This window comes from Varanus komodoensis, unplaced genomic scaffold (assembly GCF_004798865.1).
Source record: "Varanus komodoensis strain SLA01 unplaced genomic scaffold, ASM479886v1 scaffold1, whole genome shotgun sequence".
NCBI classification, from domain to species: Eukaryota; Metazoa; Chordata; class Lepidosauria; order Squamata; family Varanidae; genus Varanus; species Varanus komodoensis.
The window spans coordinates 114,681,953-114,699,220 of record NW_025335268.1 but is presented as its reverse complement, the minus strand read 5'-3'; the positions used below and the strand labels follow the sequence as shown (position 1 = coordinate 114,699,220).

The window sequence follows — 17,268 nt, the reverse complement described above, 5'->3', positions numbered from 1 at the left end:
AGGCTACAATTGTTTCCTTGCAAGTTTACATAACAGTCTGTTCTAAAGAAGCCAGACATCTTTTGTTGCTCAGTATTTTGCCCCAAGATGTGCTTAGAAATATAAAATAACATTTTTGATTGAGCAGAAGAATCACTGTTATTAATGCTGGTCTCTTAGTTTTGAATTCATCTGTTAGTACAGTGATGGTGTTCAAAGGTTTATACATGAGCAGAATTTCACTACAGGCCAAGCTGGATGTGAATCTGCTTTTTACATTGGGAATGTTGAAAGTTATGTGTGTTTCAAATTAGTGTGTATATAGTATACAGCTACTTATCTCTTATCTCCAATACATGGAGTTTACAAAACTACTACTTAATTTCTCAGCAGACATCTAAGAACACCTAAGGATACTGGTGCTTAGTAGAGAAGAAGAATTTTTGAAATATAGGCTAAGTTTTATGGCAGATAATTTATTTTATTATTATTATTTATTATTTTTTATTAACAGACCCAGATAAAACTCAAATGCTAAATTCCAATCATGTATTTAGCTGCATGTAATTAAGCATGTTTGCAAACTTTTGCAGGTCATGGGTCTTAATTCTCAGCTGTGACTTCAACTCTAAAGGAAATCTGAGACCTGAATTAGACTCCCTGATGTTTTCTCAAACTATATCATTTTATATTTAAGAAATACCTTGTGTATAAAATGTTTATAGATATTTGTGGAACTAAAATGCACATGTATATTTTTAAACTATTAAGTTTTAAAAGTCTGGACTTCTCAGACAGTGTATGAAATGAAATATACTATCCTTCGAATCTAGTTGGCCCTGTTTTCTGCTTAGCCTGTGATGAAAGCTTTGCTGCTAACCTAATGGTATCAGAGATGAAATGTAAACTATATAAAAGGTTTGTTGCATTAGAAACACTGCAGCAAAGCTTTGTATCTGACCACTGGTAATATGAATGTGTTGTATTGTTGAAGATAATCATAAAACATATATTTTCAATGTTTCTTTCCTTGTAGATTAGAACACAAATGTCCTTTTTTTTTTTTTTTTTTTTGGTAAATACTGAATTTTATAAAAGTCTTTCCTTTGTGGTTTCTCCCTAATCATCCATTTCACAAAAACCAGAACATACAATTATTCATCATACATAATGTTATACAACAATAGGGTCCCCAATTCAGAACAAATTTTATTAAATTCTATAAACAAGAACAAAATTAAATAATGAAGATGTTGTAATGCATATGTCATCCTCCCTCTAAAAATAAATGAGAAACCTAAAAACAGCATTGTGCATTTTTTTTCCTCCTTGTATTTGCAAAACATGTTGTCTGTAATCAAATACACACTTATCTGGGACTCAGTTTTATGTACCTATTTATTTGTACCCTACCTTTTTTCCTGCAAGTAACCCAAGACAACTCCTTTCCATTTTATCTTCACAACATCAACCTCGTGAGAGAGATACGACTGGTCCATGTCACTCCGTGCCCTTCATGGCCAAGTGAGAACTAGAACCCAGATCTCCTGAATCCCAACACAGCTACTAGCACCATTCCACACTACAGTCTACTGAATACCTTAAAGACAGATATTGTTGCTTAATGTTTTCATGTGTAAGGCCTCTGCTTCAACACCGGAATATACAGCTAAAAGTATCTTAGACTGTAATCTTCTTCCTCAATCTGGGAAAGGCAGTAGGAGAGCATCACTGGGAGCATAGAATGGATCAGAAACCCCCTTCCAAGGTCAGAGGCAGTTCTCCAACCTCAGAACATGAAATTGAAGATTCAGTCCCCACCCAGTTGTGGCACAGAAAGAAACATGCTAGGATACTTTTCCAAGGTTGGAAATTTAACCTCAGAGGAAGAAGAGAGAGTGCATTCCAGTGGGCAGGTTGGGGAGAAGATCAGAGAGCCCAAGGTACCATTTACCCTGAACTCATACAGCTTCCTTCCCTCCCCATCCAGTGTCCTTCTTAAATGAACTGAAAAGGCTGTTTAGCAAAACTAAAAATCAGATGATGGAGAGGCAAAGATCACATTCGCCACTCTTCATGCACTGCTGGCTTCTGCCCAGCCGGACATAGGAATCTCACAAACCACCAAGCTTAGAGCCTTCCAAATGGTAAAGGTACAGTTCACAGAACTGGACAATTCTGATGGTGTTCTGACAGAACAGATACATTCTAACAAATTTCAACTTAATAAGTTGACTTGGATGCAGCCCATTAAGATAAGGACTCATGGTTAATGGCTTCTAGGTATACCAGCTTTAAAACATGGCTTCATATCCTGGTTTATTTGAAAGGAATTTAGCAGGATCTTGAGTTCACATGCATACTGGTAAAACCTCAAAGCAATGAAAGAAATGAAAGAAATTTTAATTGATATCTGAGGAAATCATCAGATTTCTGAGAAGAAATGACAGAAAATCAATTAGAAATACATTCATTGGGCAGAATCCCTTCTAACCAGGTTGTTCACCTTAAAAAATAAGATTGTTCCTGTACAAAGAAAAGATTCTATTTTAGAATCACCACATTTCATTCACTCACACTTTATGTGGGATCTATATAATATCATCCATGTGCAGTCTTCCAGTGTTTTACTAGTGCTGCTTCCATCCTTTTGTCTTACTGAACAAAAATCCCAGGATTTATTTAGTTATTTTTGTAGAGAGGAGGAGATGTAGATGCCTTCAGCATTATAGTGAATGTGTTTTGGGATGTGATGAGTTCAGCAACTCAGAAAGTCATTACCATAGAATACAGTGAGTTGTACACCCAGAAAATGCACAATATCCTCCAGCAGTATGAAAAGCTGCTTGCAGTTCTGCTTGTAGCTTACAGGAGAAGAGTGATAACACCCTATTTTGCTGGCTAGCTTTGTGATTACTGATCTACTACTATCATAACAAAAGTGTATCCACTTGCAATCAGAGGGCATCATGCAGCAATTCTTGTTTCCCTAATAGGGTTTTTTGTTTTTGTTTTTTGGCAATAAGGAAAAAGACAGAAGTGCTGGAAAAACATAAGGAGGGTTAAAAAAAATGTGATGCCATTTGGGCCCCTTGTTAAATTCTGTAAATGAGGCAACAGTGGCAGAATAAATGCCTCACTTGGAAGAAACTCAATTTTCTACGGAGAGCTCAGGAGGGAAATCCCCCCAAAATTGCAGGATATATGTAAAAATTAGACTTTTTATACAGACCAAAACAAAAGGCTAATACTGACGAAACAGAAACAAGCTGGTCTTAGAGGAAGAACAAATGTAATCCATTGTTTTGTGCTTTGCAAGAATGCTTCATGAAAAGATATGGATATGCAGAATCTGTACATTCTATACCACATACAGGAACCACCTGTGCTTTAGACTGTTATATTTTAATTTCAGCAGGCTAGGGGCTGCTGAAAATTGGAACTGACCTGACTGACCAGTTTACCAACAGGCAGTACTAATAGGCCACACGAAGTAAGACAGGGCTTGGGAAGCCTCCAGAATAACAATGTGAACAACCAAAGTACATTTGTTTGTTCACAGACCAGGAAGAGTTAAAAATAAAATAGCAAGAGAAAAAATGAAACACAAAACAAGTACACTTTATACAATACATTCACTTAAACAGGTGACCACATTTTTCCTAATCTGCATTGAAGACATAAAAAAAAATTGGCAACATTTCCAGTAAGATAAGAGGACTGGAAACCCTTATCCTTTAAACACATTAATACCAGAGTAGAAGAATCATTCCCATCAAAATCTTTTATTAATGATTTAATCGATTTCTCTCTGCATTCCCTATAAAAGCTGCAATATAGGAAATCATGTTGCAATTTTCTCCTGCTCCAGCACCACAGGAACATACCCATTCATTAAATGGGGTCTTAATAAATCAGCCTTTTAGTAGCACTGATGGAAGCACATTAAAACAGGCAAAGGTAAATGCTCTTCCGTACTTTGGAATAGTTAGTGCGTACATATATGGAGCTGGAGTAAATCCATTTTATAGCAATTATGACAGTTTAGATGAAATACTGAGGAACAAGTTTTAATAGCAGCAGTTCTCAAATACTGAAGATGTAAGTCTACTAATCTTTGAACAAGTTGGGATTTCTCCAGCCCACAGCTGCCCAGCACTTCTGCAGAGAAGCTTAGACTATGTAGCTCCTTGTCCATTTCTCTCATCCATCCGTTAACCTACATATCTGAAAGCAGTAGAAACAGGAGTCACCAGGCGCTGCTAGAAGATGTAAATATAGCCAAACAACCAAGTTGCACCACCAGTGGTAATTTTTCTAAAAATGGGTGAGCCTGGAATGCAGGCATTCAAGACAGACTTTAGAAAGAGGCTGCCAAGGGAAAGAGGTAGTGGGTAACACGTGCGGGGCTGCAGCCGAAGTCTCCCCGCTCTGTTGAACATGGATGGCCTGCTTTGGCCCAAGACGAGAGTCCATCAAGCAGCGACCCGAGCCTCTTTTGTCCGTAGGTGCAAAACAGGAAACAAACGCCTTCTTTCCCCGCCTTTCATGCAATTCCGCTCGGCAACCATGGAGGCGGAGACAGCGCCAAGGCCGCTCTTCAGAGCGGCGCTGTCCGGACAAGCGGCCTGGGATCACCGTGGAAACCAGCAACAGCTCCGACTTTGTCAGGCTGCTGCAGCATCCAAAGGTAAGCCCAAGCTGCAGAGCCATAGGTAGGTTTGCTGGCATCTGACAGAATCCGAGAGGAGTGTGTGAGAAGCACATGGTCGCACACATTTCTTGACTGGGGCAAGAGGGCAACGTTGAACTGGCTCCTTCCCTTCTGGGCAGGACTCCTGTGCCTCTCCGATAGCTGTGAGAGGCACAGGAAATTCAACAGGTGAAAGTTTCCTTCAACATGATGTTGCACTACTGAGGAAAACCTTCACCAGTTGCTTTTCTGTCTGTCATACATCTGATGAAGGCACAGGTAACCCCTGCCAGGAAACAGATGTTCATCCTTATGCTCTGTGTCTTGTTTGCAGCTTGAATGATGAAAAGTATTCCCATGACAGGGCTGCTGTACTGCATCTCTTTTCCCATTTTCTGCATCCTGTGTCTTTTTCTCATTGCCCATTTGCTGCTTTGTGTGTTTGCAGTCTGCATGTACAAGCACACCCACAGGTCATCTGTTTCACAGAAACAGCAGGGGGCAGAGGGAGAAATGAGTAAGATAATTACAGCAAGATGATGGTGTAATACAAGCCTTGTCAAACCATCCTGAGTCTAGCTGCTCCCTCTGCTTCCCATCACTTTAGTGGCAACAAATGGAGAGTTGTGAATCTCACTTGCTTTGAGAACTCGTGAACCCAGTCCTGGAGGTCACAGATGACCACAGATACAAGCAGTAGTAAATTTATTTGAGGTGTTACTCTTTTCATAGCTTATGATTTCCTAATTATAAATTTCTGTGTCTGTGTATGAGTCACTTTGAATCTGAATTTTGCAGTGGGAGGTAATGCATAAATTTAATAATAATTTTATGCAAATGAGCTTTATAACCATTTGTTCTAAGACTTCAGGGAGGTGACTTTCCAGTTCTTGCTGCTTGATTTTGTGAAACAGGTGTCTCTGTGTGAACAGCCAATACCTTTTTAGGTCATGGGTATGTTTTGAAAACAAAATTTTCTTGTGTCTAGTAAACATGTCGGATGTTTTGAAAGATAAAGCAACCTGCTTTTTAAAGAAAAGAGGCAGCATTTCCTCTTTTGGGAGTCATGAGGTCAAGGCAAAAGAATTCCTTGGAAAAAACAAAGAGTGAGTAGAACCCATACTGTTTTCTGACTTCTTTTCTCACCAAATCTACAATAAGTTATTAATGGTTTATTCTATCAGGATATAAGAAAAAGTTCTTTCGTCTTTTTGAGATATCACATTCTGTTCTTGCTTTCATGCATAGGATGTCTGCTAATAGGTGGGTACCCATGTGGCTTTCAGCATTTTACTAACTGGTATACATTTTAAACAATGAAACTCGCACTTCTTAGAACTGTGCTGAGTAGAACATGGGAAAAAGGACATCTGCTACATGAGTGGCAGAAAAGTGTGCATGATTTGGAATTCAAGAACTTGTAGAGGGGGGAACAGGAATTCATATTTGCTTCACAGTGTGTAATTCTGACTGGGCATGGACAATCGAATACCGTATACCAGTACAATCATGTACTTTGGTATGAAAAGAAGTAAAGGGAAGAAAAAAACTGGGAAGACATAGAAATGCTTAAAACAAGGGGCTTTGGTGAGCTTGGGTCCTTCAGCTTTTTACCCAGAGGAAAGTCCCACTGATTTCAAACTGGACCTACACCCAAGTAAGTGTACATAATATCTGTATCACTGTCTGTTTTGTTTAAAAATGCAAATACCCAGAATAGTTTATGCTTTCTGCAAAATTCTATAGCATTGCCTGGTTTCATTCTCATCAAGTTGTTATAGTCTCACCCTAAATGTTGTCCATGTACGACAAACTCTAAGAGATATAACATATGGCAAATTCTTCTTTGAGCAAATCCAAAATACAGCAAAGATATATTTTAAATAAATTAACTGTATGCTTATGAGAATGAATTCTAGAGGGATATCCATATTGGTCTGTTACAGCATAAACAATGAAAAGTCTTATGGCACCTTAAAGATCAGTGAAATTATTGCCTGGAAAGTTCATGAACTGCAGGCCACTGCATCAAATGCACACATCTAATAAAATGGGCTGTAGTCAATGTAAGCTTGTGCAATGAAAGCTTAATTACTTTTAAGATAACATAAAACTTCTTGTCCCTTTCAGAGTGATACTTCACACATTGTTGGTTTTAGTAGATTTAGTTTTCAATAAATAGAAATGAATTAACTTATTGATGGGGCTGTATTTAGCTCCATAAGTACAGTGCCTTACATGGATGAGCCTGGCCACCATGATGATACTCTTCGCCCTGCTGTTCAGATGGAGAACACTTATCAGCTGAGTAAGTATCACTTCCTCCATAATGTTCCAATCCCACATTTAAGATTCTCAAGGGCTCTAATCGTCCTTCAGCAGCAGACTAGGGAAGGAGTGTTGGGTGAGGTTGGAACAATTTGAATCCTTTATAGATGGTTTGCTTTTCAATAAAGTTGGTATTACCAAGTAGGAAGGACAGTCTGTGTATGAGGCACATGTATTATTATTATGATTATTACTACTACTACTAAAGATAATTAAATTGTAAGGGAGACTGTAGTTAAAAATCCCATCAAGTTTTGTATTTGCCTTTTGACTTTCCAGAATCCTTGTGAATTTATTTATTTATTTATGTTAAGATAATTTGTGCCCCATGCTTTAGTTAACTATTTCTAGACAGACTTACATTAAAACAGATTTTAAAAAAATACTAACATCTGCATACAAGCAGCAGAACAGCTTTTAAAAAGAGCAAAATTAAAACAAGAACTCAGTTATATGCAGCAGAAGTATTTTTGTGTTCACTAAGGCGCTTATTCTCATGTAAGCATGTATAACACAGCAGCCAGAAGCTATAGTCATTCACAAAAGGAATAAGCCCCATAGAATGCTTGCTTCCAAGTAAACATAAATATAATTGTGCTTTAAAACACTCTTTACCTTACAACAGAAACACATAGGATTTGGTATCACATGAACCTTTTTGGGAAAAGAATTCCAGAAGTGGGTTGACATTAACAGTAAGTCCCTTTCCCTCGTACCACCTGCCTCACTTTGGGTATGTTCATGAGGCAGGTGATGACATACCTAAGACATACACGTACAGAAGCATTCTGGGAAGGATTGTTCATGCAACTGATTCTGTTGTCACCATGTGACTGTGATACTTGGTGTTACATATTTTAGTTGGCAAGCAAAATGGTTCAGATTTTGATTCTGAGGTCAAATCCTTAGGCATTTGAATTATATGTGCAATATTGTTATCTTTATGTCACATGGTAGAAAATGTTGTTCTTTGAATTTGTCAGAAGTCCTTCCTCAAACTCTCATATTCTTGCACATGTCTGGTATCCTTTACAAGTTCCTCAACAATTTTTGCTTACAATTTTCATAATTCTAATTACAAATTCAGAAAGACATGCTAGAATACACTGCCAGAGTTTAATCCGGTGTTATACAAGGAGACTTCTGCTCATGCAACCAGACTTCTCTACTTCTCCTTTCCCTGCAGCCCCTGCCTCTCCCCCTCCCCACCCCACCACTCACAATTCTGCTCTACTCTCTGCTCTACTCCAGTGAGGCAGGGAAATCCTTTCTGTCAGCAGTTCTCATCCTACTGGCAAATGGACAGCACTGGGATGCATCCTTCTGATGCATATTATATGTTGCTGCTCTTACTGTGATTATGTGTGGGTTTGCATGATCCATGTTGCTCATTGTGGTTTATTTAGAACATGGACTGTTTTCAGGCTATGTGAGAATGGTTTAGCCCCACATATCCTATGGAGCGCAGCTTTGGACAAGACTAGCTGCCACATTTACTGTTTGAATATTCCAGTTAGCCAGTGGCATATACAGCAACTTTAGACAATAAATTAAGAAATGAATTATTTATTTTGAATACTTGCTCATGGTACAGGGCTGATAATAGGATGCATTGCAGCTGGGGGTCCAAAGAGAAATAGAACTGGGTTTTATACTACATGTATAAAACAAGATTTTTTTTTTGGTATTTCTTTGAGCAGTTGCTCACATGATAAGCATGCTACGTAGAATACATTGCAACTGAAGACAGGAAAAGAAATGTATCAAATAATACTTCTAATGTAATTTATACAACAACAGGGGCCTTAGAACAAGCCTAGCCTTCTGTAGATTCCTGTTTTCAGTTCACTTATGAGCAAACCACAGACAAGGCCATCAGTGTTGTCACGTCTTGTGCCAGTATCACTCCATCTGCAGCAAGTGATCATCTGCCTGTGCAAAACAAGCATACTACCAGGCCCACCTGTGTGATTTGCTTCCTTCAAATAATATTGGGAGCAGCAGAAAACTCAGCCTTATTGAGCAAGATCTGAGTAATTTTAACTGGATTTAAAATCAGGTCCATTAATGTCAGGGGAAGTGGGGGTGCAGCAGCTTAATGATGCTGGAACTGTCAGCCAAAATGGTCAGCACTCCAGTGGTTTGAGCCCAGCCTCCACCAGACAGAGTGAGCTCCCATCATTCACCCCTAGCCAACTTAGCAGTTCAAAGGCATGGAATATGAGTAGATAGAAAGGTACCACCTTGGTGGGAAGGTAACAGTGCTCCGTGACGTCATGCTGGGGACATGACCATGAGATTGTCTTCAGACAGCCCTGGCTTCTGGCCTCAGAAATGGAGATGAGCACTACCCCCTATTAGCCGCTAGCTAAACTGAGTAAAATCAACAGGGGCGCCTTTCCTTTATCCTTACTATTAATGTCAGTGCTTTTTCTAAGCCATTACACCATTGAGATCAGAAGAATAATAGACAGTAGTGACCTAATTTGAATATTCAAAATATTTTGGGCCTTCTGTGTAATTCAGGTCCTGCAAAATGTTTTCCAGTGGCCACTGTGAATAATATCTTGAAGGATGTGGTAGCAAGTTATCTTCAAGAAGAAAAATATGAAGCAGAGTTGTGCAGACAAATGACAAAGACTATCTCTGAGGTACAAAATTATTAGTAAAGCAAAGTTGAAAAACAGGTATTAGAAAGTAGAATTCAGAGGGATTCCCACAGTCGAGGAAGAAAGCCTCTAATGTACTTCTTTGGACTCATGTCTCAACCCAAGTATGATTTTCAATATCAGGGGTGAACTTTGAGGTCTATGATGTTGAATATTAAGGCACTTTTATAAAGAGGTACCCTTTAGGAGGCTTCTGTCATATGAACAACATATTCTTCAACTATAATTTTGTATTCTGGGCTGCTTCCAGATGGGTGGCTTCTGTTGCTGCTCCTTTTTTGTTGTCTTTTAATTAAGACAAAAACATTTTGTAAGCTTTATTTTTAAAGATAACTAACAAGTACAGTCCTATAACATTATACTGCTAGAATGTTAATTTTAAAAATCACTGTGTTCTAGTAATATCACAATATGATGTGATAATGCAAATAAAAATGGTTTTTGAAACACTTTTCAGGTCACTGCCAGTTTAACAACATGGTTGATGATGATGACTGGAAGGTGGTACTATAAGTCTCTTTTTAAAAGTGACATTACAGATTGTAGTGTTTATAGTTCTGTACCTCTGTTTTCAAATTTATACTTGGAAAAACATATAGTATTAATTAGAAAATCAATGAATAGTAATAATAAGCAGTATGATACAATGGTGCTTATCAAAAGAGTTATAAGAAGTGTGGTAAGCTGTGATATGTTCACTTTTCCTGGCATGCCATTGCCCAATTCTTTTTAAAAGACTCTTTAATTTTTTAAAAATATTTTACAAATTTAGAGATTTTTTTAAAATTCATTTTAAAAGATGAGAGTGTAAAGCAAAAGGAATTTATACAGGTGGAGATTGTGCTACTATTCCATTCTTCTGAAAAAGTTGGACTTCCTGTATTCTGAAAAAAGATGGAAGAACTGCAGGAAAAATGCAGGGTGACTATGACTAGATGACAGCATTGTGTAGATGAATACAGGATAAAAAGCAGGTGTATAAAGCATGACAGTTTCACACTAAATGTCCAGTGTAGAAGCACTCCTAGATGCTTGTCCTCATTACTGCTGATATTTAGAAATCAGTTTCAACATATTTCATTGGGAACCAATGTTTTCTCTTGGAGTTCTTTATCTGTCATTGATTTTGTCTTTCAATTTAGCTGGACATGGAGACTGTCAAAAATACTCATATTTCAGATGGGGTAGGGGAGGATTTGATGTTTTAAAATAACTCACCAATTGATATCCCTGACAATATGGAGAATTTCCATGCTGGAACTCAGCAGTATAGAAATATTAAATGTTAAACTTAGGATAGGTTTATTTTATTTATTTATTTGGGATATTTCTAGGCCATCCAATCACACTGAGTCTCTGGATAGCTCACAACAAAGTTCCCTTGGACTTGGTGCAATTTTCTACTAATAAAATTATAAAAATAAAAACACATCATGACTGGGAGCTAGTGATAACAGTTTGCAATTGAGCATGTTTGTTGCTTTGGTTTTTTTTTCTTTCTTTTCTCTTTTAGGTAATTAAGGCTCGCATAAAAGACCTGATGATACCAAGATACAAAATTATTGTGGTCATACATATTGGGCAATTAGACAAGCAAAGCATACAGATCGGAAGCAGGTGCCTCTGGGATACTACAAGTGATACTTTTTGCTCATATGCCTTCAAAAATAGATCATTGTTTGCCCTTGGAAATGTCTATGCAGTTTACTCTGAGTAGGAAAAGGTTTTGGTATGAAATGTAACTTGAATTCATAGGTAGATATCATTTTTATGCTGCAATCCTGTGCACAGTTACCTGAGAGTAAGTTCAGTTGCATAAATCTGAGTAAAGCTGCATAGAATTGCTCTGCTTGTTATGGCATTGTATTCATTGGGTCCTAAGGTAGTAGTTACTTGTAATACCTCTGGTGCAATTCTTGTAGCCTGTATGTAAGCATATTGTTTGGTCATGTACATACTCCCAGAAGAAGACTCAGTACCCCCAATATCATAATAGGGATATTATACCAGGTAATGTCTAACTATTATATACTGTCTAATTTATTGTGTTTATATTTTTGACAAATTATTGAAAAATAGAGCCAGCTTACAGTTGTTTCCACTGGAGAAGGAAATGGCAACCCACTCCAGTATCTTTGCCATGAAAACCCCATGGACAGTACCAAAAGGCAAAAAGATATGACGCCGGAAGATGAGCCCCTCAGGTCAGAAAGTGTTCAAAATGCTACTGGGGAAGAGCAGAGGGCTAGTACTAGTAGCGCCAGAAAAAATGAAGCGACTGGGTCAAAGCCGAAAGGACACTCAGCTGCAGATGTATCTGGTGGTGAAAGGAAAGTCCGATGCTGCAAAGATCTATACTCCATAGGAACCTGGAATGTAAGATCCATGAATCAAGGCAAGCTGGATGTGGTCAAACGGGTAGCACTCCTGGAACCTGTGTCCAGTTCTGCCTATCCCTGATGGAACAGGCATGTGCAGCCACAGCCTAGTTCCTAAACCAACTGCCCTCAATTTAAACTTCAAGAGCTATGTAAACTAATTTGCCACCTTTGAGTCCTGGCTATGACACTGTATGCTTTCTGCTTGATTTTGCACCTTTTATGCCTAGTACACATAGATTTGTCTGTTATAGAAAATAATTCCCTGTTGTAGTTCATATAGGGCTTGTGACCAACTAATTGTCATCATGATCATTGTATACACTTTTAAATTCTTGTGTAACCAATAAACTAACACCCTTTTTAGAATCGAACACATGTACAGTATGTGTGTGTATGTAAATTTGTGTGCATACTTTTAAAAAATGGTACAAGTCTGCTAAGGCAAACTATTCCCAGTGTGAAAAGATCCCTTTATGTATGTATCCAATTGTAAGCAGTCCTGATTGAACCATTTAAATAAAATAAATTTTGTCCCCAAAAGCCAGATTTTGCCAGCTCAAAGCCTGATCTATTTCTTTAATGGTAATGTTAGTGCTGAGGTATTTGCAAGACAAACTGGGAAATGGTGCTGTTTTGCACTACAGCCCTTGCTACAAACTGTCTTTACAGTTGACCAACTTCTTCAGGAAACATAATGTGTTCTGTTTCAGAGAATTTTGAAAGAATTGCAGGCATGCACATATTTCTGTGCACTGCAAGGACAAACAATGAAACCAATGTAGTGAACTGTGTATTTATTTCATAAGTAGGAACTAAAAGTGTGCAGATATCTTTACATGTTTGAAATGCAAATGTTATAAAACATTTGTCAATTTGTACATCTAAAATAGAATATATTGCATTTAGGAAGAGGTATACAGCTAGAAAATATCAAGCATGATAGAAAAGGTATCAACATTACATATCATTAGACCTAAAACATCTTACGTCCTAATTCATTAATATACCAGGATCTGATACATTTTTAGCACAGTGAATGTATAGTGCTTTCACTACAGCCAACAGCACAGCAAGACACTGAGATCCTCACGATATCCTCCTGCCTCATGTGTACTGATTTTCGCTGCAGATCTTTTTCAGTCTCAGACATGGACTGGATGAATCCTTGGCTTTGGATGTCTGTGTTCCTGATATAATTTTCTTTGGCACCTGTTGAGTCATTAATATCAAGTAGGAAACGTGGGTGACTTCCTTGATCTGTTGCATGAAAATGATGCAGAAAAGAAAGCTTGATGAAAACAGCAACCTCTAATAAAACACTTGAATAATCCCCGCCCCCCCAAAAAATCATTTAAGCAAAATTGTGCCGGCCCAAACCCTGATATATTTATTTTAATTTTCATGTGGGTATTGATCAAGAAAAGACTAGGAGCTTTAAGAAAATTTATATAAGAGTTTCAGTGCTTCAAAGAAATTTGTTTTAATGGAGTATGTTAAGAATCAAAGCCTCAATTATTTTAATAGGATTAGCCTAGTAGTGTTGAGAGTTGGATTACCTTTAAAATAAGGAAATAAATAAAATAAGGAAAGGAAGCAAGATACAGTTTTTTTCTTCATAGTAGGAATTAGGGCAAAGTCTGATTAACCTTGGAGGGACTTAAGATTTATCAGAGAAATACTTCTGAACTTTTCTGTGTGTGACTTGGAAAATACTGACTTTAGCCATTCTACGTACACTGGGACCTTATCCTGGAGGAAGAGAATTTTATCCCACCTGAAGCTGGGACATTGTACTCTGAGGGCTCATCCTCCCAACTGCTAGGTTAAGCTACCCAAGTTAGTTTATGCTGTGTAAAGACTGCTTAGTTTTTTTCTGTGACCCAGTGACAAAAAGGACCTGTCTGTTTCACCCAGCAGCAAACACATCTGAGTAACAGCTACACTTTCTAATTCCAAAACTGGAGATGCCAAAATTTTTGTGGTTGCTGTCAGAATCCCCAGAAAGAGCTCCCAGTCTGGCCTGTAACCATCATATGTCCCTCAGAATCTCATTTCAACTTCTGCAGATCCCTCCTCCCTGGCTTCTTGGGACTCTGAACATGTGCATATCAATAACAATGACCATCCTCTGCATGTGATTTGTCCTATGGTGAATCCATGGGACTATTATGACTACCATTTTGTATATGTAATCCACTCTTGGAAGTTGCCATATTGTTTAAACTGGCAATCATGGGTTATATGAGGGCTGAACATACCAACTTATACCAGGATTGTTTGACCTTGGTATAAGTCATGGACATTACTTCCACACAAAAATAAAATTCCCAAGTGCAGGTTGGATATGCAAAGTGATAGCCAGCATGGCTTGCTGTGGGTTAGATAAGCCACCAGGTTCCTGTGATTCCAGTTTAATTTTATTTCCTCTCCTTTTCCTCAAGGCTTGCTCTTGTAACAGCTTACTTGATGAAACATAGAAACATGGAAACAGAGCGAGTCCGAAGGGGTTTCCCGGGCCATCTAGTCTGACCCCTGGCTCTAACCGGCTCTGCTCATGACATGCCCACCATGTGCATGTCTAGCCTATCCTTGAATACCATCACCGATGGGGCCTCAACCACCTCCCGTGGAAGCCCATTCCATACCCTCAGGGTCCTAACTGTCAGGAAGTACTTCCTGGCATCATGAAGAGATCTGGTGATATGAAAAACCTGCACAGTTTTGGTGACTTCTGGTTTGGTCTAATAAAAATATTACAGTAATACAGTTTTTCATTTTTTTCCCTTAGAGTTGGTATTACTACATTTGTGTGTAATTTTTTAATCTGAACCTAATCATAGTGATATATAAGAGAAATCCTCTTGTACACCATGTATATCTTTGATACAGTATAAACCCATAATTCTAGTATTAAGAAAAATGTGTAAATCTACCCGGAGGGTTTCTACCTGGAGGAGAACCTTCTCTGTGGTGGCACCCAGACTATGAAATGCGCTCCCCAGAGAGGTCTACCTGGTACCACCTCTTTACTCTTTCCGGCGCCAGGTAAAGGCCTTTTTATTTAGCCATCATTTTAATAATTAAGTGTTTAATTTAAGATCACAGTTGCATGTTCTTTTTCTTCCTTTCCTCTTTTTCTTTAGTTTTTTGAAAGTGTTTGTTTTATGTTGTGCTTATTATCTAATGTTTTAATTATTGTTTTATTGTATCATTATATTAGTATTTTAACCATTGTAAGCCATCCTGAGGCATCTTATCGCAAAGGACAGGATAAAAATGTTTTAAATAAATAAATCTCAGAATTAATCTGTCTTGTAAGAAATATTTGTCAAAGTTCACAACAGTGTAAAATACACAGTATAAAAGTTTGAACAGTTAAGACTACAAAATTAAATTGGGAACTAGAGTAAAACCTAGCAACCATATAAAGATTAAAAATGCAGAATTAAAAACAGACTGAAAATTAAATTCCTGGGGAAATTACAAGGTCTATACCTGGCACTGGAAAGAATACAGTGTAGGTGCCAGATGAGCATCTCTGGGAAGTTCACTGCATACACAGGGTTCCAGAACCAAAAAGTTCCTCTACTTAGGAGCAACCCACTTGGCTTTCCTTGGCAGGTGTTCCTTCAGAAGGACCACTAAGGATGAACTTAGGGTCCAGGCAGGAACGTACATATCAGAGATGATCCTTCAGGAAACCTTGACATAAGCCATTTAGGGCTTTGAACTTTAATTCTAGTACCACTTAAGTGGTCTAATTAACATCTCTCTTAAAGAGGCTGGTGCCATTCTCTTGAGGAGGAGTTTACAACCTCCTGGCCCCAGCCTGATACCTCCAAACTATTAGAAGTAACAAGCTGTGAAAGGCAAGGGTCAAGACCACAGGTTTTCAACTCAACTTGGTGAAGCACCTGGTCCATGCCCTCAGGCCTTAGCAACTGAAATCCATGCAATAAAACTGAACCAAAAGTGCTTTGGACAGGTGTAGTAATGGAACTTGGACTATTTACATTGTTTACCCTGCACAACTGTCTGCTCATGCTCTAAGATCTCCTGAGTGAGGCAAGTGATAACAGTAGTGGAATCCAATTTATGGAATTCTTTCCTCAGTGGGGCTTGTCTGACATCTAATCAGCTTCCTTTCTGTCGATGGTTAAAAAGCCTTTCTATTTGTCCAAGCTTTTAATTATTATCCTGGTTTTTTCCCCTGCCACTTTTCATTTTGTATTTATTAGACTTGTTTTATTAACATCAATGTATGTTTTTAATTTGTACACCATGCAAGGAACTTTGGGTGGATTAAAATGTAATAAATATATTTTGCTTTTTATTTTATAAGCTACTCTGAGAATATGGAAAGGGCAGCTTGATCTATTTAAAAACAAATATCCCCATTCATTCCATTGTGTGTTGCATGCAAAAACCAAAGTATTTGAACAATTTATATAATTAAAGTCATTACCTATGAGATTTTCCATGAGATCAGTCAGTTCTCTTCTCCAGCGAGATCCTCCACATGTAAAAATGACAGCTCTAACAAACTCTCTCCCACAGAGTTTAATAGGGCTTCCTTCTGATTTTACTTCATATACAGCCATGAAGAAAGAGAGAAAAAGCAGCCCTAGCACTGTGCCCTTCATTTTGTAGAAACAGTACCTGATTAACCAGCACAGGAAAAGAGAGTGCCACTGGAGGCTGAAGCCAGTACTATGGACCAATATATAGCATGCACGCCTGTGTTCTGTTAGTCAAATGATGAGGCTGATGGGTTCTAATGTTTGTCAAATATTTTTGTAGCTGTTTTAAGTGCTTTTAAATCTGCTTTTGTTCTCCAGTAATCATTAACATCATAATATATTGCTTTATATTCTAAAAATAGCAACATACATAGTGCCACAGTAAATTTAAAAAGATCCCCTACCTTAAATATAAACACAGTAAATGTGTGCTTCCTGCCCCTTTCAATGTTTTATTACATGCTTCACTCATCACTAATGACTGTGGGTTGCTATAACTTTCTAAATAGTGTGTAAGCTTGACCTATAGGTACATCTATCATGCCGCTTTGCCAATTGTAGGACTTTTTCCTGACTAAACATGCACAGGATTGTGCCCTTATAGAGCAGAAGTAGGATGTCCTATAATTACATATGTGCCTATTTGCCAAATGTTCTTATCTGCACCTTGCCCCTTAACCATATATACCATATTTTTT

At 38.0% G+C, this 17,268-nt stretch overlaps 2 protein-coding genes across 2 annotated transcripts; one reads left to right on the top strand and one right to left on the bottom strand.

The window, feature by feature from the left end:
• Positions 1–5,665: 5,665 nt before the first annotated feature.
• DYNLT5 (dynein light chain Tctex-type family member 5) lies at positions 5,666–11,386 on the top strand. The gene is made up of 4 exons (XM_044450697.1): positions 5,666–5,778; positions 6,889–6,980; positions 9,527–9,651; positions 11,183–11,386. The coding sequence occupies exons 1-4, from the start codon at positions 5,666–5,668 to the stop codon at positions 11,384–11,386; spliced, it is 534 nt and encodes a 177-aa protein (XP_044306632.1).
• Positions 11,387–12,829: 1,443 nt separating this feature from the next.
• On the bottom strand, positions 12,830–16,693 carry INSL5 (insulin like 5). Its single transcript, XM_044450683.1, has 2 exons — positions 16,516–16,693; positions 12,830–13,307 (listed from the first exon to the last, which is right to left on the bottom strand). Exons 1-2 carry the CDS (start codon positions 16,691–16,693, stop codon positions 13,075–13,077), a joined length of 411 nt encoding a protein of 136 aa, XP_044306618.1. The 3' UTR covers positions 12,830–13,074.
• Positions 16,694–17,268: the final 575 nt, after the last annotated feature.

Bases quoted from the DNA above. Each gene is read 5' to 3' on its own strand.
- INSL5 (XM_044450683.1), bottom strand. From the start codon at position 16,693: ATGAAGGGCACAGTGCTAGGGCTGCTTTTTCTCTCTTTCTTCATGGCT. The intron at 13,308-16,515 runs GTAATGACTTTA...TTCATGCAACAG, and splicing joins TCTCATGGAAAATCTCATAG to ATCAAGGAAGTCACCCACGT.
- DYNLT5 (XM_044450697.1), top strand. From the start codon at position 5,666: ATGTCGGATGTTTTGAAAGATAAAGCAACCTGCTTTTTAAAGAAAAGA. The intron at 6,981-9,526 runs GTAAGTATCACT...TGTGTAATTCAG, and splicing joins GGAGAACACTTATCAGCTGA to GTCCTGCAAAATGTTTTCCA. The intron at 9,652-11,182 runs GTACAAAATTAT...TTTCTCTTTTAG, and splicing joins TGACAAAGACTATCTCTGAG to GTAATTAAGGCTCGCATAAA.